General features: G+C 36.1%; 1 protein-coding gene across 6 annotated transcripts in view; it reads left to right on the top strand.

The window, feature by feature from the left end:
- Mgtor (nuclear basket protein megator) overlaps positions 1-25,743 on the top strand; it is a 139,129-nt gene that overhangs the window by 13,923 nt on the left and 99,463 nt on the right. For all 6 annotated transcript variants that reach the window (XR_014129185.1, XR_014129184.1, XM_081746301.1 and 3 more), the window contains exons 3-9: positions 471-692; positions 3,612-3,771; positions 5,166-5,340; positions 17,270-17,494; positions 20,019-20,197; positions 23,814-24,026; positions 24,221-24,319. Coding sequence is in view for 4 of the 6 variants with exons in the window: in XM_081746301.1 (XP_081602427.1) it covers positions 471-692; positions 3,612-3,771; positions 5,166-5,340; positions 17,270-17,494; positions 20,019-20,197; positions 23,814-24,026; positions 24,221-24,319 (1,273 nt within the window). In the remaining 2 variants the exon portion in view is untranslated. The remainder of the gene's footprint in view (positions 1-470; positions 693-3,611; positions 3,772-5,165; positions 5,341-17,269; positions 17,495-20,018; positions 20,198-23,813; positions 24,027-24,220; positions 24,320-25,743) is intronic.

The following is a 25,743-nucleotide window of genomic DNA, read 5'->3' as shown; positions in this document are numbered from 1 at the left end:
GCGTAATGTCCATGTTTCTGACCCATACAGTACAATACTCCACACAGAGCATTTTATGAACTGTTTTCTCAACTCTATTCAAGGTCCCACAAAACATATTTATTTTCCCCCTAAAGACTTATTTCGCCATTCCTATCCTTGCCTTTATTCCACGTTCACATTTCATATTATTACTAATAATACAACCCAGGTATGGAAAACTAGTCACCTGTTTTATTTTCTTCTCTCTTCTATATTTGACACCGAACCGCTTTGTTCCAATCATCATGGCTTTTGTATTTCTAATATTTATTTTCATCCCATATTCTTCACAGCCCGTCCTAAAGTTGTAAGGTGCAATCAGATGAATGGATGGACTCAGAATTCAATCTAGATTAAAATCCACTGTTGGTAATAAGATTTTTGCGATACCTGTCATGAGTGTAACATTTAAATATAGTTAAGTGATTTGTTTGTTTGTTTGTTTCCAGATTGGAGAAGGAAGCAAATGAAGCACGCTCCGAGAGAGACGCTCTTTCAGAAAAGAACGATGAGCTCCAGAAAATCATTGAGAAGAGAGACCAAGACATTGAGCGACTGCAGCTCGATATTAAATCGTTATCTGAGCAGTTGGTCGCAGCTACCAATGCAAGATGCGAGGCTTTAACAAAGTTGGAGGAGATACGGGATCAGGAGGTTGCTCTACAGCACAAGTGAGTACGAATAGAGGTTCACTTTTACATTACTATATTGCTATATCATTAATTAAAATGTTTATACAAGTTAGTTCAGGAAATTGTATCAATCTGACGCCTCTGAGTTACCCTCGCCAGATGCTATGCTAATTATTTAATAGTTGCACTATGACCTAATAGATTTGTAGTTCAATGTTTTGAAAACTACAGAAAGAACTAAACCGTTCAGTGATTAGTAATTATAACGTAAACTCTAGTGCGTCTAAATATATATTAAATGCCGAGATTTTAATGGGAATTCTCATCTTCTGTAGCGGATTTTTTTTTTAAACATAAAAAGTCATTAGTATTAATCACATCTAATGGGGTCAATAATATGAATAAAATAAAGATAACATTGCGTAAACAAAAGACACAAACCACATCTTGATGGATAATTTAAAAGATATACGAGGTGGTATCAAAAACTTTCGAGAGTAGTTCATTTTACAAGAAAGTACTTGTAACTTGTCTACGTTTACACACTATCATCTTCACAATAGTCACCTTACAGAGCAATACAGCGCTCCTGGCGTTTCTACCACTGCTGGAATGTGTGCTGGAAGTAGTCTTCTCAAAGCGTGTCAAGCACCTTCTGCGATTCGCGCTGGATATGCAGTGGTGTTCAAACGGCGACCTTTGAGCTGGATCATCTTCAGCTTCGCGAAGATTGCAGAAATGCGATTACCTTGTTTCTGGTGAGAAACTCGTATAAGGAAAGCACGGTAACCGGGTGCATTGTCTTCGTGGAGCAGCCAGTTGTTCGCGCGCCACATATTCGGTCTCTTTCGCTGAATGTCCTCTCAGACGGCTTAAACCTGGCAATAGAGCTCGGTATTGACGTTCTGGCCTCTGGAGACGAATTCTTTATACACAATGCCGCGAATGTCCAAAAAGACGATGAGCATGCACTTAGTCGAGCTGAGAACTTGCCTCGCGTTCTTCGGTCGTGGAAATCATGGGAGTTAATAACGTGTCGTGCTTCAAGTTTGTTATATAGTTATATTGCGCCTTGAGAATGATTTACCAGAAAAAAATCTGGTTTTTATCTTAGATACGTAGCAGAAGCGAGGTACACTCATGTCCAAAATTATTCTCGCATGTCTACAAATGTGTTGTTGTAGGAATATAATTTGATAACTAATTCGCCCGGTATTTCTGATAACGTCAGTATGTGTGTAATCGGCGAAGACATGTGTGTGCCAAATTTCATGTCAAAAGAACAGTAAATAAGAACAATAAAACGAAAATAAAACTTTCTTGACCATTTAGCAATATTTTCTTTTGCTCATTCTAATTTTCGTATTTATAATTATTTTCCTGTGAAATTTACCACAAATATACATTTCCTGATTATACACATAGTATCAAAATTAAAAGTATCCTGCAGAAGCATTATCAAATTATATTCGTGAAAGAAGACAGTTATAGATATGCGACAATCATTTTGGACATGAGTGTACATATGCATGTCCAAGGTGCATAGTTTGTAGTCCGTCTCCTGAGTGATTGGGTGAAGTTCTTGAAACGCACGCTGATGTCTCTCAATATCTATACTCCGTTACGTACGGAACTCTTGCAGTGAGTTTTTGTGTCCTGGAGGAGCTAGACGTTGATCATCGGGAAAACAAGTGGAGAGTGCGTGATTGATTTTGAACTTAGCTACATATTAAAAATTGTCATCAAGTTTTATCACAGCCAAAGGGTGATGTTCTTGTGAATGAGTTTTCCACAAACGGTGGTTAAGTGCACTTATGAGCATAATTTTCTATGAAAAGTAGCTAACTACAGAAGTGTTTTGTGGTTATTGAAAACTTCCCACACCCGTTGGGTGTGTGATAAAATTTGATGACGATTTTCAATGAGTAGTTAAGTTCAGAAACCGATCATAGTTTTTCTGTATACTTTATAGGTGGGTTTTTCCTATGATTCATGTCTCTCTAATTCGCTCAGGGGCCACGGTGGCTCAGTGGTAGAGCGCTTACTTTCGGTGCGTGAGGTCCCTGATTCGATCACCGCCAAGTAAATTTGTGGACAAGATCGTGTCAGTGGGTTTTCTCTGGCTACTCCCGTTTCCACCTAATTTCTCATTCCAGCAATTCTTCCATCATCATCCACTTACTTTAATCATCGTCTCCCTTAGCCTAACGGGCATAATCGTGGGACGTTAAGCTGAAATATTTCATTTTCTTTAATCCGCTCAGAACATGGAGAATCCTTGTTAGGATCCAGTATGTAACGAGATGTGGATATTAAGAAAGACACCAGCTATATTGAAATATATATATATTTATTTAACAATCACCAGATACAGCTCAGAGGCCATGTTATACTGGATATCGAACAACAACCACCACAACAACAATGGAAAGGATTTGGGTAGGTATCGGCCAGGGCCTATTTAGTAGGTACCATTCCGGCATTTGTCTGGTAGGACTGAGGGAAACTGGAAAACCCCAGTCAGGATGCTTGGCAGAGGGAATCGAACCCACGACCTCCCGAATGCGAAGCCAGCGCTCTACCGCGTGAGCTACTTCGAATTATACTTAATTGTATACAAATGTAAGAAGTTCCTTCCAGTTTTACTGCTATAGTTGTGTTTATCTTTAGTTTTCTGAAAATTGAACCATATTTGAAAGAAATGGTCTTTTTGTCTTGATCTTTCTTCAGAAAGATTTTAGAGCTTTTTCAATATTTTTGATCGTAATCATAGGAAAGTGCAGCTAAGGCTTTCTTTGCTATGTGTTGGCATAATACAACTTTTTGAATTTATTATTTAACTAGCTTCAAGTAAATATAATAATACAGTACATGGTTAAGTCACTTTGTATTCTTTGGTTTCGTACTTTTACTCAGTCATTTACTGAAACTTACTGTTGTGATGTACTGCCTTTGTAGGGAAGTGAGAATGGACCAGGAAAGAGAGCTATTGAACAAACGGATTCAGAGTTTGATGGAGGAGGTTGAGAACCACACAACAGAACTCATGAATTTACGCCGTGAGAACTCGGTTCAAGTGATGCAGCTCGAGAATGAACTTGTTACAAAGACTGAGAAGGTAGGTAGTACAGGGTGTCTGTCGGTCACTAATGTCACGAAATCAGAAAAGGGTCATGAAAGTTACGAAATTTAGCTTTTGGGTCACTATTTTTGTACAAATGTAAGTACAGATTGGAAAATTTTGTTCTGTGAAACGTTAAAATTCACCACCAAAAATGTCTATGGCCGGCTTTAGACGCTACCAAATCGCACGTTTCCAACGCATGGATGAAAATTCGGCCTAATTCGCACCCAAAATATTCGTTCTTCAAAATGTTAGGAAATTTTATGATTTGGTAAAGAAAAATCACGAAATTTCATTTTGGAATTTTAGTAGACACCCTGTAGTAAATAGATACATCTGTATATTACTGATCGGGGAATTCTGAAGCAATGTAAGTTAAGAATCTGTTTCATATAGAAAAACAAACAAATCAAGGAGCACTACTAGGGTGGTAGACTAAGTTCAGTTTTTTTTTTAACTGCTTTTAAATAGTGGATTGAAGCTTGTTCGGCTAAGATATGACATTTGTTACGTAAAATATTTAATAATTTATTGGGAAAGGAATTCCACAATGTGCTTTTCTTTCTTCATAGTTTACAACCTAGTGTGAACCAAACTTGCTGCAGCTCTTAAAAACTTGCAGTTACTTGTGTCTTGTGATCGAGTGTGAGCAAAAGCTCATTCATATTCTGTTGTTCGATGGTTATTTTATGATATTTCTTGGCAATTTGGTGGACAAGCCTAGTCTTGTATTGCTGAGTGCAAGCTTTTAAGTGTTCTGTTAAGTATCGATGACTAAAAAAAGCGATTTTTTTTTAAATATCGTGTGACTGATATTGTGTTTCGGGAAAAAATGGTACATTTGGAGTTTTGAACTATTTTTTTTTTTTTTTTTTTGTGCGGGTGGAGGGGGAGATAATGTAAAGCTGGAACGTCTGGGAGCCCTAACCGCTAACCCCAGACGGTTCGTTGAGAGGGTGTAGATACTTTTTTGTGGTGAGTGAGATTGAATTGTGTTCGGCTCCCAGTTACGATGGATGTTCTTACTCTGACGTTTCCATTGAACTTACAGATAGTACAATAGTTGTGGTAAAACTTTTTCCTAGTACCTTTGTATTATTATTATTTTGGAGAAGTTACATTTAGTGCCATTCAGAGAATATAGCAAGATAAAATTGCTCTATTATTTTTGAATCTTCAGTGCATATGAGGAAGACATGGCTGATTAAAACAATTTCCTTATAATGAGATGGACATATTGTGTAAAAGTTACGCTATTTCATGAGCCTGTTATCCCCACCCTCCTCTAATTTAAGCAGTTCATCAGATTAGGTAAATGTGTTATTTCGTTTTGCACAAGAACGTAAACAATGAAATATAATGGTAATTCCTGTATTTTAATTTTTCAGTTGGAATGTGCCGAGGACACTGTAATGCAACTTCAGGAAACTACTAGAAACCAGAGTGCTCAGATTGAAGATCTCCTCCAGCGTCTTAAGGAATCCAGAAGCAATGAAGCACGGTTGGACGAGATGTATCGCCAAGAACTGCAAGCTCAGACTCGACTTGCAGATTTATACAAAGGTACCTATGTTTGTTTCTTCGGCATTGATACAAAGTTTGTTCTAGCGCGTTGCGCAGGCGTAGTGGGTGGAAAACGTGGAATGGGGGAATTTATTGATGTCTCTTAAGCAACGCCTCGCAGCTAACCACAGTTGGCTTCGAGAGCAGAAGCAAGTGACATGTTACGAGGATAAAGATGCAACGTTCGATCGAGCAGCGGTATTCCATCAAATTTTGCTGCCAGTCGGAAAACCCGAACCTGAGACTTTCGAGGTGATGCAGATAATCTTCGGGAATGACTGCCTACAAACAACACATAATTATACTTCGTATAAGGCCTTTGGAGACCGTTGAGAACGAGAAACGGGAAGTCGTGAAACGGATGAAAGTATGAATCGTGTACTGTGCAAGTCCAAGTGCTGGCAAGACTTCCAAAACACGTAGTTCGATTTCGTCCTGAGATCTCCGACATAAATGTCGAACAAAATGCCAATGCTGCGACAGGCATCCTATAGTCCTGACCTGCCTCCCTGCTTCTTTTTGTTCCTCCGACTGCAAGGAGACATGAAAGGATATTACGGTAATTCGCAACTGTTGAAGCTGTTCAAGAGACCGTGACGTGGAACTTACGTAACATCCAACAACAGGAGTTCGTGAACACAGAAAACTGCTAGGAGCGTTGTGTGGGTGGAAAAGGGACTTAATTCGAAGATGTATTGCTAGAAGCACGAGTTTTTCGCAATGCGCGATAAAACGAAATGCGTAAGAATTAAGTAATTTTCAGTTTCTTGACGTTTTATGATATTCTGTGTATTTTCATTGGTTTTCGTTGCGCGACAAAACGCGAATTTGACAATTTTTCGCGAAATTTCTAACTACGCGATATAACAAAATTTTAAAAATACATTTTCATTATTTTAAAAACGCTAGTTTTCCCGCTGATGGAACGGTAGAACGTGGCATAAACTGTGCATGTTGGGTGATTAAGACACGACTATAGGGGACATGTTGCCCGTTAGCTATCACCATCGCAGCTGGATGGGGAGTTCCGAAGTGATGATTGTTTAAAGTTTGTTGTAAATGCACTTACATATGTGTGGCTTTCAACAAGCAATGCCAATTGAGAGAGATTTTTTCGAAGTATGGACTGATGATAAGTGACAATCGTACAACAATGAAGGAGGAAAATGTGGAAACATGTAACATGCTTATGTTAATGCTTAAATGCAACTTGTGCCTATGTGTTTTCAGAAGACAGCAAAACTTTCCTACTCATAGTAAGTTTAGTTACTGATCTTTCCTCAGTTTGATTTGAAAAAAGTATAATTTTCTATAAATGAAATTGATATTGTCAAGTGAAATATTCAGTGTATTTTGTTTTTAGCTAATTAATGGTTTATTTTTATAGTGATCTATGAATAAAATTAACAATTGTAAAAATGTCAGAGAATTCTTTTCCACAAGAACTACAAAATGCGAAACTTTATTTGGAAAATGCGACAAAACGCGAAATATAAAAAAACGAAACGCGAAATTTTCAAATTCTTAGTGTGAAAAATTCGTGCGCCTATGTATTGCTCATATCTTCAATAAATAGAGTTTTCCATTATCAATCCGTGTACTTTAATGACAAACCGTGTAATATGTTGTGCTATTTATATGAAGTCTTTTCCTGTTTTTCAGCTTTACAAAGTAGAGCGGCTTGTAATTCTAATTTCTGAAATTTGCATCGAAAGTATTTATTTATTGTACTTCTTTCAATTTCATTTCGGGTTCCTGCCCTGAAATCTTGTCATTCCGATATATATATTTGTTGGCAGTGTTACTGAAACTATTGATTTTTGCTTTGAGTCCATGGTGTAATTCTTACAATTTGGTACGCTGTTTTGCCGTGAATGAGTGCAGTTTGAAAGTTAGTTTTATCACCATTTTGTGCCAGAATCTTTTTGAACAGCAAAGTAAATCGTGGAAATATGGTAACTATATCAGGTATAGAAAACTAACAATGATAGCGAGAATTGTATAGTGTTATACACGCGTTTCTCCTTCAATGAAGTCACCAGCATTCCAGCAACCCGTTATTATGGATGTGGGAGTACCAGTGTTCCTGTAAGTTGTGCCTATTCTATTGATGGTTGTGACAGAGCGATCTGTTACATACAGAATCTGGGGAGTTGTCCGGAAGTGAATGCCACGGAACGGTAGTAGTAGGGACCCCGTTATGCGCGAATGACTCATCCTCACTCTCTTTTATGACCGGGGTGAAAGGTCAATGACCTGGCCCGGGGTCAATGACCTAGGGGTACCTAGGACCACCCCCTCTAAATTTTGGCAGGGGTACCTTGGCCCACCCCCTAAATTTTGGCAGGGGTACATAGGACCACCCCCCTTAAATTTTGGAAATTGCCAAATCTAAAAATTTGGTATGGTAGCCTACGACCATAGTATGTACCTCTATCAGTATTGGGTGTCTATGTCGTTCCCTTTCATGGGTAAAAAATTGCCAAAAATTCAAATTTCGGGGGTTTTTGACCTAATTTATCCCCTTGGATGAGGTGTTATTACCCTATATAGTTATATGGGCGTATACAGGGGTCCATTCCCTTTCATAAGACATGGGTATATTAATGCACCCCTTGAAAAATTTGGGAGGGGTACCTTGGCCCACCACTTAAATTTTGGAAATTGACCAATTTAAACATTGGGTATTATAGTATAGGACCCTAATATGTACTATGATAAATTTGGGTGGTCCACCTCATTTCCTTCTAGGGGTACAAAATTGCCAAAAATATAAACGTAAGCAATACGTTATACCACGTGTTTGGTTTTTTGGCTCAATTTATCCCCTTTGATGAGTTGTTATTACCTTATATGGTTATATGGTCATGTATAGGGTCCATTCCCTTTCATAAGATATGGGTATATTTGTGCACCCCTTTAAAAATTTGGGAGGGGTACCTTGGCCCACCCCTTAAATTTTGGAAATTGACCAATTTCAACATTGAGTATTATAGTATAGGACCCTAATATGTATTATAATAAATTAGGGTGGTCCACCTCGTTCCCTTTTAGGGGTACAAAATTGCCAAAAATATAAACGTAAGCAATACGTTATACCACGTGTTTGGTTTTTGGCTCAATTTATCCCCTTTGATGAGGTGTTATTACCTTATATGGTTATATGGTCATGTATAGGGGTCCATTACCTTTCATAAGATATGGGTATATTTGTGCACCCCTTTAAAAATTTGGGAGGGGCACCTTGACCCACCCCTTAAATTTTGGAAATTGACCAATTTAAACATTTGGTATTATAGTACTGCACCCTAACATGTATTATGATAAATTTGGGTGGTCCACCTTGTTCCCTTCTAGGGGTACAAATTTGCCAAAATATAAACGTAAGCAATACGTTGTACCACGTGTTTGGTATTTTGGCCCAATTTATTTCCTTGGATGAAGTCCTATTACCTTATATGGTTATGTATAGGGGTCTATTCCCTATCATAAGACATAGGTACATTTGTGCACCCCGGGAGGGGTACCTTGGCCCACCCCTTAAATTTTGGAAATTGATCATTTTATATATTTGGTATTATAGTACTGGACCCTAACATGTATTATGATAAATTTGGGTGGTCCACCTCGTTTCCTTCTAGGGGTACAAAATTGCCAAAATATAAACGTAAGCAATACGTTATACCATGTGTTTGGTTTTTGGTCGATTTTATCCCCTTTGATGAGGTGTTATTATCCTATTTAGTTATATGGTCATGTATAGGGGTCTATTCCCTATCATAAGACATAGGTACATTTGTGCACTCCTTTAAAAATTTGGGAAGGGTACTTTGGCCCACCCCTTAAATTTTGGAAATTGCCCAATTTAAACATTTGGTATTATAGTACTGGACCCTAATATGTATTATGATAAATTTGGGTGGTCCAACTCGTTCCCTTTTAGGGTACAAAATTGCCAAAAATATAAACGTAAGCAATACGTAGTACCACGTGTTTGGTTTTTTTGTCGATTTAATTTCCTTTGATGAGGTGTTATTATCCTATACAGTTATATGGTCATATATAGGAGTCCATTACCTTTCATAAGATATGGGTATGTTTGTACACTCCTTTAAAAATTTGGGAGGGGTACTTTGGCCCACCCCTTAAATTTTGGAAATTGCCCAATTTAAACATTTGGTATTATAGTACTGGACCCTAACATGTATTATGATAAATTTGGGTGGTCCACCTCGTTCCCTTTTAGGGGTACAAAATTGCCAAAAATATAAACGTAAGCATTACGTTGTACCACGTGTTTGGTTTTTGACCTAATTTATTCCTTTGGATGAGGTCCTATTACCTTATATGGTAATGTATAGGTGTTCATTCCCTATCATAAGACATAGGTACATTGATGCACCCCGGGAGGGGATTCGGTATCATAGTACATGACTCAACATGTATTATGATAAATTTGGGTGGTCCACATCGTTCTCTTTTAGGGGTACAAAATTGCTAAAATATAAACATAAGCAATATGTTGTACCATGTGTTTGGTTTTTGGCCCAATTTCTTCCCTTTGATGAGGTTTTATTACCTTATATGGTTATATGGTCATGTATATAGGTTCATTTCCTATCATAAGATATGGGTACATTGATGCATCCTTTAAAAATTTGGGAGGGGTATCTTGGCTCATCCACTCGGTTTTAGAAATTGTTTAATATAAGAATTTGGTATCATAGTACAAGTCTCCAATATGTACCACTATAAATTTGGATGGTCCACATCGTTCCCTTTTCATAGGTAAAGAACTACCAAAAATCAAATTTCGGAGGTTATTGACCTCTATTTATCATGTTATATGGTTTATTACCTTTATATGTTTATGTTCCCTTTTAAATTTGGGAATTATCAAATAACAAAATTCGGTAAACGTTTTCTAAGCCCCATTGTAGATGTTGATGTTCCTCTTATGGCCAAATATTCAAAATTTTAATGTTATTGACCGGCTTTATTATTGAATAAGTACAGGATTTATTACTTTTTCATAAGACACAGGTGTATTTGTGTACCAATCTTAAATTTTGGAAGGGGTACATTTCTTATTGTCGTATCAATAATTGGTAATTGGATAGTATCTCATTCATTGGTTAAATCATTATGATCACGTGATCGGTTATTGACCTATGATGGGATTAGGAGTCCAGGACATTGGTACATTGAAACTTTGTAGGATAATTTGATAATGCGTCATTGGTTTTGATTATTCCCGCCAAATATAAACGTAAGCAAGACGTTGTACCACGTGATTGTCCTTGATGAGGTAGTGTACAGGGATTCATTTCCTTTGTTGTGGTACTTCTTAAGTTTGAGTACACACACACTTCTAGAAAACAGTTGGTTCTACTCAGGTAAACAATTGACGGACATTATTGACCTTATTGAGCATATTAACTCTAAGACTTAGGTATATCAAGAGAAGTATTCTTTAAATTTGGGAATGGTGATAAACAGAATTTTAACATAAGGTGTAAAATTTGAAACAATACATTGAACTTTAGTCACAGCTCATAGTCTAAGATCATTGGTGGTGATTGATTTGAAATCTGATAGCTAACCTTATTGAATCTTATGACTCATAGACGAAAGGCAATACATGCTACAACACTGGCAAAGTTATTGTTAATGCAATTTGATTGGATGATCACTATCTTTCCTGCAATCTGATTGGTTGATCACTATCTTTCGTGCAATCTGATTGGTTGATGATTTTCAAATCTTTGCTGTATTCAGTTTTAAGTTTTGTTTAACATTTAAAAATCTTGGTTTCGTTCAACATTTTGCACTCACTGATAAATATGATCAAAACCGTTTATTTGTTAATCGAATAGTTAAAAACCGGATAAAGTTTGACGGTTAACCGTGAAACGTAAAATTTTTTGTTTGAAATTTTTTGTTTGAAACTTTTCGTTTGAAATTTTTGTTTGAAAAAATTTTTGTTTGAAATTTTTTTGTTTGTAAATTTTTTTCAATTTTTTTGTTTAAAATTTTTCGTTTGAAATTTTTCGTTTCTAAAATTTTTTTCTGTTTAAAAAAATTTTGTTTGAACAGTTTTGTTTGGAAAATTTTGTTTCAAATTTTTTTTTTGAAAATTTTTGTTTGAAATTTTTTTTGAAATTTTTGTTTGACATTTTAAAAGTTTGTGCACTCATTAGTAAAGAACTGGAACTGTTTAGAACTAAAACCTCTGGCAACATTGTGGTGCACGTCAGAACATGATAATGCAACGTCATCAGTTTTGCATCATATATAAGTATCGTTCGAGTTAGTATTCATGATAACGTCATCATGGCTACTTGTCTGCAGTTTCTAAACACGCGTGATGTGATGAAATCATTTACCAAGATTACTGATTTACAACAGAATGTACCTTATAGAATCTTAGCTAGCCAAATGATCCCTACAAAGTTTGGATTAAGAATCGTAGTGAAGCTTGAAAATGATAAGAATATAATTTTACCAGCAAGATATTTACCCATGGAAGCATCAAAACAAGAAGAACTGCTGCGTTTCTTAAATACTGGATCTGTATCTTTATGTTACAAAGGATTCTTGGGTCGAAGTCATCAACTTGAATTTAGTACACAGCCAGATTCGTCAGCAAAATCATGAATTCAAACGTCAGCACATTTCTTTCCAATGACGTCAGCCGTAGTTGTATGAATTTGGTTGGTCGGCATGACGTCAGCAACTGTGATGAAATCATGAATTCAAACGTCAGCACATTCCTTACCAATGACGTCAGCAATAACTATAAACCAGCAAATACAGTGTCATCCCACGAAATCATTTGAGCAAGTGCTTTTCAGGAGGAAAGATGTGTACTTCTAACGATAAAGAATTCATCTTCGCAAGCTATTATCCAATAAATATATTTCAAACAAAACATGTGATGATTGGTATCAGTGCTAGAACATTTGAACCTGTGATTCGATTGGGCAAAGCAGAACAATTTGGTGTACAACTGACCTGTGAAGAATGGCAAATATTATGTTCACGAATCGACCAAATGAACGATTATTTTCATGATGAGCTAAATGTGACCATAGTCAAATCATTAGGCTCAAATCATGAAGTGGTGCTGCGTACAGTCCTCGAAGAGAAGATGGTGCTGTTACGTAAAAAGAGTACATTCCATATCCCTCGCAACATGGTGTATCTAACACAAACTGAATGGAACAAATTCATCAGCGTATTTCAGTGTGCGAAACATGCAGTGGAAGTGTGTAACAAAACAAGTATATTCCTGAAAAAGTACTATTTTGAAAAATGTGTTATGCATATTGTACAACATGTATCTAGATATTGTGATGGTTGTCAACATCGTTCGTGGGTGCATAACTGTATTGATAAACAGTTTATTTGTGATCAAATGGACATTGAGTTTCCACCAATTGATATTGCATTAGACCTTAAAAGACTTCAATTGGAATTAAAATTATATGCTAAAGACAAACTAGTGCAAGAAGTTCAAAATACATTGTATCGACAATATCCAGAACCACTATCTGGTATGGATGTATGTGGAGTGTAATAAAATGATCCATTTCAATGAATTGTGTTTTTTCATTTCAAGTACAACCCCAGGTTCTGACGTGTACTATTGCACCACAATGTTGTCAAAGGTTTTTGTTCTAAACAGTTCCAGTTCTTTACTAATGAGTGCACAAACTTTTAAAAATGTCAAACCAAACTTTGAAACAAAAGATTTCAAAACAAAAATCTTTGAAACAAAATTTTGAAACGAAAAAAAATTCAAACAAAACATTTCAAACGAAAAAAATTCAAACAAAATTTTGAAGCGAAAAAAAATTTCAAACAAAATTTTGAAACAAAAAATTTCAAACAAAAAATTTGGAAACGAAAAATTTCAAACAAAAAATTTTAAACAAAATTTTCGAACAAAAATTTTCAAACAAAAAATTTCAAACGAAAAATTTTTAAACAAAAAAATTTTGAAACAAAAGTTGTCAAAAAAATGTCAAACAAAATTTTGAAACAAAAAAATTCAAACAAAAATTTGAAAGCAAGAATTTTCAAACAAAAAGTTTCAAACAAAAAAATTTCAAAGTAAAAATTTTACATTTCACGGTTAACCGTCAAACTTTATCCTGTTTTTAACTATTCGATTAACAAATAAACGGTTTTGATCATATTTATCAGTGAGTGCAAAATGTTGAACGAAACCAAGATTTTTAAATGTTAAACAAAACTTAAAACTGAATACAGCAAAGATTTGAAAATCATCAACCAATCAGATTACACGAAAGATAGTGATCAACCAATCAGATTGCAGGAAAGATAGTGATCATCCAATCAAATTGCATTAACAATAACTTTGCTAGTGTCAGATTACATCACCTTATGATTAAATTTTAAACTGTTGTAGCATGTATTGCCTTTCGTCTATGAGTCATAAGATTCAATAAGGTTAGCTATCAGATTTCAAATCAATCACCACCAATGATCTTAGACTATGAGCTATGACTAAAGTTCAATGTATTGTTTCAAATTTCGCACCTTATGTTAAAATTCTGTTTATCACCATTCCCAAATCTAAAGAATACTTCTCTTGATATACGTAAGTCTTAGAGTTAATATGCTCAATAAGGTCAATAATGTCCGTCAATTGTTTACCTGAGTAGAACCAACTGTTTTCTAGAAGTGTGTGTGTACTCAAACTTAAGAAGTACCACAACAAAAGAAATGAATCCCTGTACACTACCTCATCAAGGACAATCACGTGGTACAACGTCTTGCTTACGTTTATATTTGGCGGGAATAATCAAAACCAATGACGCATTATCAAATTATCCTACAAAGTTTCAATGTACCAATGTCCTGGACTCCTAATCCCATCATAGGTCAATAACCTATCACGTGATCATAATGATTTAACCAATGAATGAGATACTATCCAATTACCAATTATTGATACGACAATAAGAAATGTACCCCTTCCAAAATTTAAGATTGGTACACAAATACACCTGTGTCTTATGAAAAAAGTAATAAATCCTGTACTTATTCAATAATAAAGCCGGTCAATAACATTTAAATTTTGAATATTTGGCCATAAGAGGAACATCAACATCTACAATGGGTCTTAGAAAACGTTTACCGAATTTTGTTATTTGATAATTCCCAAATTTAAAAGGGAACATAAACATATAAAGGTAATAAACCATATAACATGCTAAATAGGGGTCAATAACCTCCGAAATTTGATTTTTGGTAGTTCTTTACCTATGAAAAGGGAACGATGTGGACCATCCAAATTTATAGTGGTGCATATTGGAGACTTGTACTATGATACCAAATTCTTATATTAAACAATTTCTAAAACCGAGTGGATGAGCCAAGATACCCCTCCCAAATTTTTAAAGGATGCATCAATGTACCCATATCTTATGATAGGAAATGAACCTATATACATGACCATATAACCATATAAGGTAATAAAACCTCATCAAAGGGAAGAAATTGGGCCAAAAACCAAACACATGGTACAACATATTGCTTATGTTTATATTTTAGCAATTTTGTACCCCTAAAAGAGAACGATGTGGACCACCCAAATTTATCATGATACATGTTGAGTCATGTACTATGATACCGAATCCCCTCCCGGGGTGCATCAATGTACCTATGTCTTATGATAGGGAATGAACACCTATACATTACCATATAAGGTAATAGGACCTCATCCAAAGGAATAAATTAGGTCAAAAACCAAACACGTGGTACAACGTAATGCTTACGTTTATATTTTTGGCAATTTTGTACCCCTAAAAGGGAACGAGGTGGACCACCCAAATTTATCATAATACATGTTAGGGTCCAGTACTATAATACCAAATGTTTAAATTGGGCAATTTCCAAAATTTAAGGGGTGGGCCAAAGTACCCCTCCCAAATTTTTAAAGGAGTGTACAAACATACCCATATCTTATGAAAGGTAATGGACTCCTATATATGACCATATAACTGTATAGGATAATAACACCTCATCAAAGGAAATTAAATCGACAAAAAAACCAAACACGTGGTACTACGTATTGCTTACGTTTATATTTTTGGCAATTTTGTACCCTAAAAGGGAACGAGGTGGACCACCCAAATTTATCATAATACATATTAGGGTCCAGTACTATAATACCAAATGTTTAAATTGGGCAATTTCCAAAATTTAAGGGGTGGGCCAAAGTACCCTTCCCAAATTTTTAAAGGAGTGCACAAATGTACCTATGTCTTATGATAGGGAATAGACCCCTATACATGACCATATAACTAAATAGGATAATAACACCTCATCAAAGGGGATAAAATCGACCAAAAACCAAACACATGGTATAACGTATTGCTTACGTTTATATTTTGGCAATTTTGTACCCCTAGAAGGAAACGAGGTGGACCACCCAAATTTATCATAATACATGTTAGGGTCCAGTACTATAATACCAAATATATAAAATGATCAATTTCCAAAATTTAAGGGGTGGGCCAAGGTACCCCTCCCGGGGTGCACAAATGTACCTATGTCTTATGATAGGGAATAGACCCCTATACATAACCATATAAGGTAATAGGACTTCATCCAAGGAAATAAATTGGGCCAAAATACCAAACACGTGGTACAACGTATTGCTTACGTTTATATTTTGGCAAATTTGTACCCCTAGAAGGGAACAAGGTGGACCACCCAAATTTATCATAATACATGTTAGGGTGCAGTACTATAATACCAAATGTTTAAATTGGTCAATTTCCAAAATTTAAGGGGTGGGTCAAGGTGCCCCTCCCAAATTTTTAAAGGGGTGCACAAATATACCCATATCTTATGAAAGGGAATGGACCCTATACATGACCATATAACCATATAAGGTAATAACAACTCATCAAAGGGGATAAATTGAGCCAAAAAACCAAACACGTGGTATAACGTATTGCTTACGTTTATATTTTTGGCAATTTTGTACCCCTAGAAGGAAATGAGGTGGACCACCCAAATTTATCATAGTACATATTAGGGTCCTATACTATAATACCCAATGTTTAAATTGGTCAATTTCCAAAATTTAAGTGGTGGGCCAAGGTACCCCTCCCAAATTTTTCAAGGGGTGCATTAATATACCCATGTCTTATGAAAGGGAATGGACCCCTGTATACGCCCATATAACTATATAGGGTAATAACACCTCATCCAAGGGGATAAATTAGGTCAAAAACCCCCGAAATTTGAATTTTTGGCAATTTTTTACCCATGAAAGGGAACGACATAGACACCCAATACTGATAGAGGTACATACTATGGTCGTAGGCTACCATACCAAATTTTTAGATTTGGCAATTTCCAAAATTTAAGGGGGGTGGTCCTATGTACCCCTGCCAAAATTTAGGGGGTGGGCCAAGGTACCCCTGCCAAAATTTAGAGGGGGTGGTCCTAGGTACCCCTAGGTCATTGACCCCGGGCCAGGTCATTGACCTTTCACCCCGGTCATAAAAGAGAGTGAGGATGAGTCATTCGCGCATAACGGGGTCCCTACTACTACGGTTCCTTCACTTTTGGGATTAAATCGTAAACCACAGGATTTCACTTTCAGACTATTCTCGGGATTCTGCATGCAATTGATCACTTCGTCAGAACCATTAACAGAACAAACGCTACTGCCAAAATACTAGGATTTCCACGGTTTGTTGGAACGATGACAACTTCATTGAACAATTGTGAACAGCTGCCACTATTAAATTTCCAACCCACAAATAACGGTTACTTAATTTGAAGATGTAATTAATTTCCAAAAGACATTGATTTTTAGTCATAGTCGTTATGAATGAAGCTCTCAGGAATTATTTATACTTCTTGTATTTTTCTTAATTTTTAGATGCTAGCGATGACGCGAATGAAAAAGCGCAGGAATTGTCGGAGGCCGTGGAGAGATTACAGAACTTGCACCGGGAAGTTTCACAGAAGTGTCAGATGCTCGAGAAGAAATTGAAAGACTCCGAAACAAATTATGAAAAGATGGTTGAAGAGAAAGATAATTCCATAACTCAACTAAAGAAGGAACTAGAGAATGTGAATCATCTTCTAGAAGTTACTAAAAGAGGTGCGTTACTTTTTTTTCTGGGTATTTGTTTCCAGTGTCTCAAGAGTGAAGGACTATTTGATGAGTATGATTTTGGATTCTTTTTTATTCATGGGCTGTAGTTTCCTATTAATGGGGTTTTTATTTAGTGTAAAACTTAGTTATTTAACCTTTACAGGACGAACGGCTCAGAGGCTAAGCCAGCAGTTTAAACCTCCATTGCTCCCCTCGTGACTAACCTAGAGAGATGATTTAGGTGTATCTCTTCAGCAAGGATAAAACTTCCCAACGATATGCATTTTGTCCACATCGGGGGTCCAGCAGCGAAAGGGAAGGGGGGAAAAGTTGGATGTTTTTAGTTCCCTCTCCCTCTCAGCATTTGGGGAGGGGAACCTCCCCCCTAAGGAGCTACAAGCATAAAAAGTGGTATCAGTAAAGATAAGTAAACAACTAATGATAACCTGTGTATGGACATTCTTGCACATGACAAATAAGTGTTACGAACTTACAATTTTTTTCTTTTTTTTACGGGTTGGGCACGGGGGCCGCAAAAGTTACCTCGTTGGAATCTGTGTCCCATAAACTTTCCAGCTGGGTATGGCTTGTATCTCTGTGCCAATTAGGGGCGTCAGGGTAGACCAAAATATTTCGAGAAGTATGTATAGGGGGATTCTCGCAGGAAACACTTTTGAAATTTTTTCTCACTTAGTATTGAACTTTCGCCCTTCACTTTTTTTACATGATTATATCCAGTGCCTGGCGTACACGTTAAAATATTTTTTCCTGCGTACGACAAGTAACAGTGTTGTCAGCCTCTCTCAAATTTCCAAAAAAAAAAAAAAAAAAAAAAAAAGTTTTTTTTTTACAAAAATTTCTTCTACGCGTTTGCAATTGGGGCCACAAGAGTTGGCTGGTTGGAATCTGTATTCCATTATCTATACAAGGAGGTATCGGCAATGCCGTGACTGCCGATCTTGCTTGACTTTTGCTAGATTATTATCTAATTTTTGCTGTGATTTGTCGTCCACCACGAGGAGCATCTTTGATGTTGAAATTTCCATAACGAAAGCTATTGAACCATTTTTTTAGCTGTTGCATTTGATAACATGCCCTGCTCATAAACAGCACAAATTTCTTCACAGTTCTGCAAAGCATTTGTGCCTATTTCGAAGTAAAATTGTAAAATGTAGTGCAATTGTGATGAAAGTTCACTGATCTTCGCGACTTTACGTCTGATTATCATCATTCCACCACTTTTTGCACATCTACTAGCTTGAACTGTTAGATGTCAAATGGCGTTAGGTCTACTCAGTGGTGCTATTCAGCCGGTTCGTACCGATTCGGGCGAACCAGTTGTTAAAATATTTCGAGTTCGCAGAATCGTTTGTTATACCGAGATAAACCTATATACACACATACATACATACATCATCAAGCCAAGCGTGAAAGAAAGAAGCCAAACAAAGTATATGTTTAAACCTGGCAGAATCCATTTTCAGAATCTGAAAATTAAGCCATGCAGATCTTTTGTTCACGATTGTTCTCATAAAATTTTCGTTTGTTCAGGATTTATAAACAATTTATATAAAAGACAAGGTGAGCGGTGGCAACTTCACGTAGCAGAACCCATTTTCGGCAATCGAAAATAAACCATGCAGATAAGATTTCTTTATCCTTTGTCTTCTATTAGCATGGCAAGTGAGTGCATTGCAAATTTCAGCTGGAAGGGAGAGCTTGTAGAATACAAATTTTTTACAGCCAAAAACAGTTGGTTTATTTGAAGAACATTACTTTGCTCTGTACATACGAGAAGATTAATGGAGGCGGGGAAAACTGTAAATTTTATTTTAAGTGTCTTTGTTCTTAGAAATTCTTACAGCTACAGGGCTAAGTACTATCTCTGAGAAGTAGGTATAGCCGTTTATTCCTTAATCTCAAATGTTCAAATATCAAGAATGAGAACTGGGATCATATGAGAGAAGCAGTGAGGGTTATTTTGAAACTCATACATACCATTATTAACAATTGTCAATCCATTGCTGGATGAAGGTACTTTTTGACCACCATCTATCTTGGATAATTTGTCTCCAAGATATTTGAAGTGCAACATAATTTCGTTACACCATGTGTATGCTGTGTAGGTTGCTACATGTCACAAGAAAATTATATCTACATATATATATATATATATATATATATATATATATATATGTAGAGAGAGAGAGAGAGAGAGAGAGAGAGAACCGGTTGTTAAAAAATAGAATAGCACCACTGGGTCTACTCGCTGCGACTCATGCACTGCGATTTGACACACTAACGCCATCTCGTGCAAAGAAGGCTCATTACTTTCTAGAATACTTAGAATACTTGATATATAACAGTCATTAATTGATTACTTATTACAGAACAACAAACTAGTATTTCCTTAACACGAATCAGGGAAAACAAATTTGTGCTATTAGTGTATTATTTTCTCCGATCTGAATATTTCTGAACAATTTTGACTGTTCGATTGTTAACGTATTTTCTTTCTTTTGAATAATAGATATTTCTCAAGGAGCTTTAGAGAATCTGTCTCCTTCTGCTGCGGCTGCAAGCAAACTGTTGAAATCGGGAATGACATTAACACAGATGTACAGCCAATACGTTCAGATTCAAGAGGAGCTTCTCTTGGAGAAACAGGAAAACGAACGCATCAGCTTGTATTTGAATACAATAATGCAGGTATAATATGTATTCATATTAATTATCTACTAAAGTCAATAATGTTCCTTCAAATTCTGTTGTTATTTTCTGATTTTTCAATAATAACTAGTCTACTAGTTTTAAAAGTCTACAGAAATAAATTGTTAATTATGTGTCTTAAGTTAATACACTTACTGGGACACGTAGATAAAACTACATACTGTTTTTTGTTTTACTACTAAAAATACAAGAACAACATGAATACACTAAATATAAAAAGATTTAATCTTTGTGACCTTGACAAAGAATGCCCCGAAAGTGCCTTTGAAATATCGGGGAAGAAACCAATACAATTGGGAGAAATATTTAGATATGATCAGTATTGCAATGTGTTCCACACTCTCTATTATATACTCATAGTTTAGTATGACATTATACTACTACACAAATTCCGTGAAGATTGAGGTAGGAAGGTATGCCCAGATTTCCGTTGCAATTATATTCGTATGAATTTGGTGGATAGACACTGTTCACTATGTCCTTATATTTTGTAAGTTTATGGTATGCTACTCCGTTCAGACCATTTGTTTCCAGGAGGAAGATAATAGATCTTCAAATTGATTTTTTAAGACATATTTTTGTTACGTTTTATTATTTTGTTACTAAACATCATCACGAATATGGTAGGACTCGTACGAGGCTAGTAAGCACCTTGCAGGTCATTGATCTCTTGGACTTGATTCGGAAACTATCTGCGGTTCATCAGAGTTTCTTTCCCCTCATTTTCTTTCCAGGTTATCCCTTACAGTGCAATTGGTTCATATATGTAAACAGATGATTAATGAAAGTCAATTATTGTGAAATTACATTTTTGTGTTCCCACCGGGAATTGAACCAAGGGTCACATGCACCAAGGCAGTGCGGAGAGGCACAATTAATGCTGCTGGATAAGGCCATTTTTAATATACAGTAACCTGATAATATAACCTGATAATACTTGCAAATCAGTTTATCTTGAGTCGTCTCCTGTATTGCTTTCCTCTGTTCTCTCTTGCCCCCTGTCCATCCACACACCAATTGGCCCCGCGTAGTGTAGTCCCTAACGGTCTCGCATTTGGTGCGAGTGGTCCCGGGTTCTGTTCCCGGTGGGGCCACTCAGTCGAAAACCAATAATAAGTTTTTCAGGCCAGCCGCCCTGAGTAAGGTTTTTGCAGTTTCATACCAGATAAATGCTGGGATGGTACCTAACATATATGTCCCAGGCTGCGGCGTCCCTTGTCCAGATAGTACTCGCCGATTGACGTCATCCTTCATACCTGACTGGCTTAAGTTCATAGATGCCAGTAATATCCAGAAATTTGTATAAATAGAATAAATAACACATACACACACAGACACCAAGTTTCCTTCAGGTTTCTCTTTCATTTAATTATTTTTCTCTATACTTTTGGAGTAGTTCAGTTTTTCCTCATATAATATTTGATTCATACATTGTAATTCTTCATAGAAAACTTTTAAGTTAGTTTCCTAACTTTCTCCTCAGGCATAACCCTAATACGCTTTTTTGTACTTTGATGAAACGGTCGAGATTGAAGGTTCTGAGCATTCGTTAATAATAGGCTAACTGTTTCTTCATAACTCAGGTGTTGCATAAGAACAATGACGGAAAGAAAAAAAAGAATATAACAAACTCAGAACTCATTTTTTCTTCGTCATAAGAAAATTCTCGTTCATGCTTCGTATTTTGACTAGACCGGGTTCGGTTCCTGATTTCGATCTCACGTTAAGCTGTAGGTACACTTCTCATATAGTCTAGGTGCTAGGCTAGGACATTCAGAGTAATCATAATGCCAACTTGCGAGTTTCGTGAACGTTTGTAGTTGACTGTTCCTTTCGTCCCAGACAGATTGGTTTCCATTCCTTCAACATGCTAAATTACTCGACGGAAAACTATAAAATAAATAGCATGCCACCAGGGTTGGCGGTGGTTTAAACCATGGTTTGAACCAGCTGGTTTTTTAAAAAAAAAACAACTGGTTTAAACCAAAAAACAAAAAATGTTCGTAAAAGTGTAAGTGTTTGTAAAATCTTGATGAACACACATTTGTGGGTTATCACGTTTCACTCCCGTATATTATTCGTATTATATTCAGACCTAAATTCCCCATTCATTACTCAAAAAGATTACACTACAAAAGCAACTTTTTTTTACAAGTTTATAAATGTTTATTTTGTGATTTTTTTGTAGTTGTTATTATTATGTAATTGCAATCGAAGAAAAATTCTAAATATTGTTTCGTTTCAATGTTTACTATTGATAAAATACATCGAAAATGCCGTACTTTTTGTGTGTGTGTGTGTGTGGGGGGGGGTCATACAGACCCCACGAGAGGCATTTAGTGAAATAAGTATCTTTGGTATCTATTTATGTATAAATGAGTTTGAGCCAAAGTGGACTCAAATAATTCGTATCTTTATTCACTTTTCTTATTGATATGCAGATTAAGTCGGTGTATTTCTTTAATTTGGACCAATAAAAGTCGTTGTTAACTAACTTGAACTAAATTAGTTCTTCTGTACTCCGTAGTACTTTGAAATTGTTCATATGTAATTCTGTGTAATGGTTTCACTTGTGCAACTGTTTATCTTTTTGTTCTTCTGAAATGACTCTTGACAGGTTATATTAAGAAGCAGGTAAAGATCAGTACATCGTATTTATTATCAGGATTCCTTCGTGAGTGAGTCGGCAGACGTATCGCATTTGTGGCCAATTAGTCCTGGTTCTGAGTTCAAATGGAGGACAATTTCTCTCAGATGTAACTCGAGAAGCGGTCTTTATTCCGCTTTAAGCTTATGTGACCCCTTCCAGCATAACCCGGTTGTTGCATAATAACATCAAGGCGAAACAAACTTATTTCTGTCCATATATGATATGAATATATAGAGCAAATCATTTAAACCATAAAAACCTGGTTTAAACCAAAAAAACCTGGTTTAAACCAAAAAACCCGTTTTTTTTGGTTTTTTTAATAAAAACCATGGTTTTTGCCAACCCTGCATGCCACTAAATTTAAAAATTCGAGAAGAAACGTTATTATTGTAATGAAGGGATGTATTTTAGTAATTGAAAACTCATAGTAATATTCTATCGTCACACTAATGAAGGTCAATTTACAAATATTCATGGTTGAATCGACTTTGACATTCCTCTAGTGTAATTTCAAATATATTTATTTCAGTAGTGTTGTGGGATTTACTCGTGACGAGTGGTTTTTGTTCATGCAAGAATATTGAATTGAAAATATACTATATATCGAATAAACTTGTGTTTTAGTATCTCCGAGCGTGTTGCACAAATGATGAGCTTATATGAGCATTTGAATTTTGTTTCCTCGCTAGTTTTTACAGTCTGTGTAGCTTATTATCAGTATTACTGGTGTACAGTGCTATTTGTTACTAGTAAACTAAAAAGGCGGGAATATAGTCTTTCTTATACTTTAAGGCTTGAGGATGCGTCGATGATTCATTTATTTGAGCGTCGATGGAATACTATGCTCAGTTTATATTTAATAAAAAGTTGTTGCACAAGGAATATGCTTTATTTGGCGATTAGGTCCTTGCACCTAATTATTGAAGTGAATATTGTTGTTTGTAGGAGATTGAGGACCGAGCGCCGTCTTTGAGGAAACAGCGTGAGGACTATGAGAAGGCAGTAAAACAGAATATGAGTCTGGGCAAGAAGCTGGATGAGTTGATGATTGAATGTGAGGAATGCCGTCGAAAAGCAGCAGAAGCCGAGAGAAATGCCGGTCACCTGAGCAGAGAAAATAATCGGTTGAAAGAAGAAAACGACGACCTTGGAAGGCAGGTTAGTGCATTGCATTTATTTTATTTTATTTTATTTTATTTTATTGTATTTTATTTATTTTATTTATTTATTTATTTATTTATTTATTATTTATTATTTATTTATTTGTTTGTTTGTTTGTTTACTTTTTTCTTTCGATTGTCTGTCTATTTTTGTTTGTTTGATTGAGTGATCTTGATTTCTTATGTTTACAGGTGAGAGTTCTTCTGAAGGAAGTGGAAGTAGCGAGAGGTGGATCCGTTGTTGAGTCCGCACCTGAGGAAGAACCCATGGACACATCTACTTCATCTGAGGTACACGCTCAATACCCAGTTCTAACCTGTTAATAATAATCTGAGTTTAACAAATTACGTTAGGGTGATTTGATATGGAATTATATTGATAGGTAGATAGATATATAATGTACAGAGTGGAACATTAATTTTGATACATTCTTGATGTAATTTTTAAACTAATAGATAGAAAACGCATGGTACGAAATGTCAGCATTTTGTTATCTATTAGTGTAAAACTTACAAGGGCGATTCAAGATAAGTGATTCTCTCTCTCGCTCGTACGCTCGCTCTCTAGATGTATATATGTATCAAAAATGTCGGTACATAGGCCAACTCCCTTACGGGTAAAGATATGAAAAATGGAAGGAAAGTTTTTTGGAAGTAGGTGGTTTTCGATCTAAAATGGTAGAATATCTCCAATCTCACCAGTCATGCGGGTTTCACACTGATAAGGCGCCCTATGTGAAATAAAAATTAAGAAAAGCAACGTGCCAGTTTAGCAGGCAGTTTCCTCCAAATCTTGCCACATCAATAATACAGTATCGTTGGAAAATGGATTCGAGTGTTGTTGTAGGTTCCCCGACGTAACAAAGTACTTTTTTCTCTTTCTTTTTTACATAACCTTATATCCCTTTCGAACAGGTTGCTGAACGAGGAGCGTTGCATTTTGAATTTCTAACCTAGGACACCTTAACACTATGGAGCCCAAACGACAGCAGCGATTGGAAATATTTTACGATTGTAGATTGAAGACTCCAATTTCCAACAACCTTCTTTTCATATCTTCACTCGTAAGGGAGTAGGTCTATGAACCCGAACTTTTGATATACCCGGTATATATGAGGTGCACACAGAAAGTACATACAATTTCGTTCTAATTTCTAAAAACAAGAATATACAGAGAACTACTGTGTATCTATTTCTCAACAAAATCTTTCCTCTTTATTGATACACAGTTGTCTTCGCTCCGTCCATTTTCTGTAGCATGTGACATAGGCATCTTTATGTGTGTTTTAGATACTGCAAAATACTGTTTTCCACGGATGTTCTACTGGTAAAATGGCGTATACGAAGAGAATCCTTGAGGTTTGAGAACCAGACGTCACTCGGTGCTAAATCTGGAGAGTAGGGTGGGTGTGGTTACATTGTCCATATGAAGGATGAAATTGCCATTTGCAATTTGTGATCGTTTCTCAATCAATTTTTGCAAAAATTCTGTATCGAAAAGTGTTCGAAAATACTCGCCTGTAATTGTATGAGCTTTTGGAACAGGATGGGACAAAATCGATCCCTGGGAATCCCAGAAGGAAGCGTACAGTATTTTCACATTGTATGCCACCTGTCGAAATTTTTGACCGGTGTGTTTCAACTCCACGGGCTGCTTTTTTTTTTTTTTTCTGAGTTGAATAATGAAATCTGTGATTCATCCATTGTCACAACAG

The sequence above is a fragment of the Thermobia domestica genome, chromosome 18 (genome assembly GCF_964235325.1).
Source record: "Thermobia domestica chromosome 18, izTheDome1.hap1.1, whole genome shotgun sequence".
Classification (NCBI taxonomy): Eukaryota; Metazoa; Arthropoda; class Insecta; order Zygentoma; family Lepismatidae; genus Thermobia; species Thermobia domestica.
The sequence above is the reverse complement of the archived record's forward strand: the minus strand, read 5'-3'. Positions and strand labels throughout refer to the sequence as shown.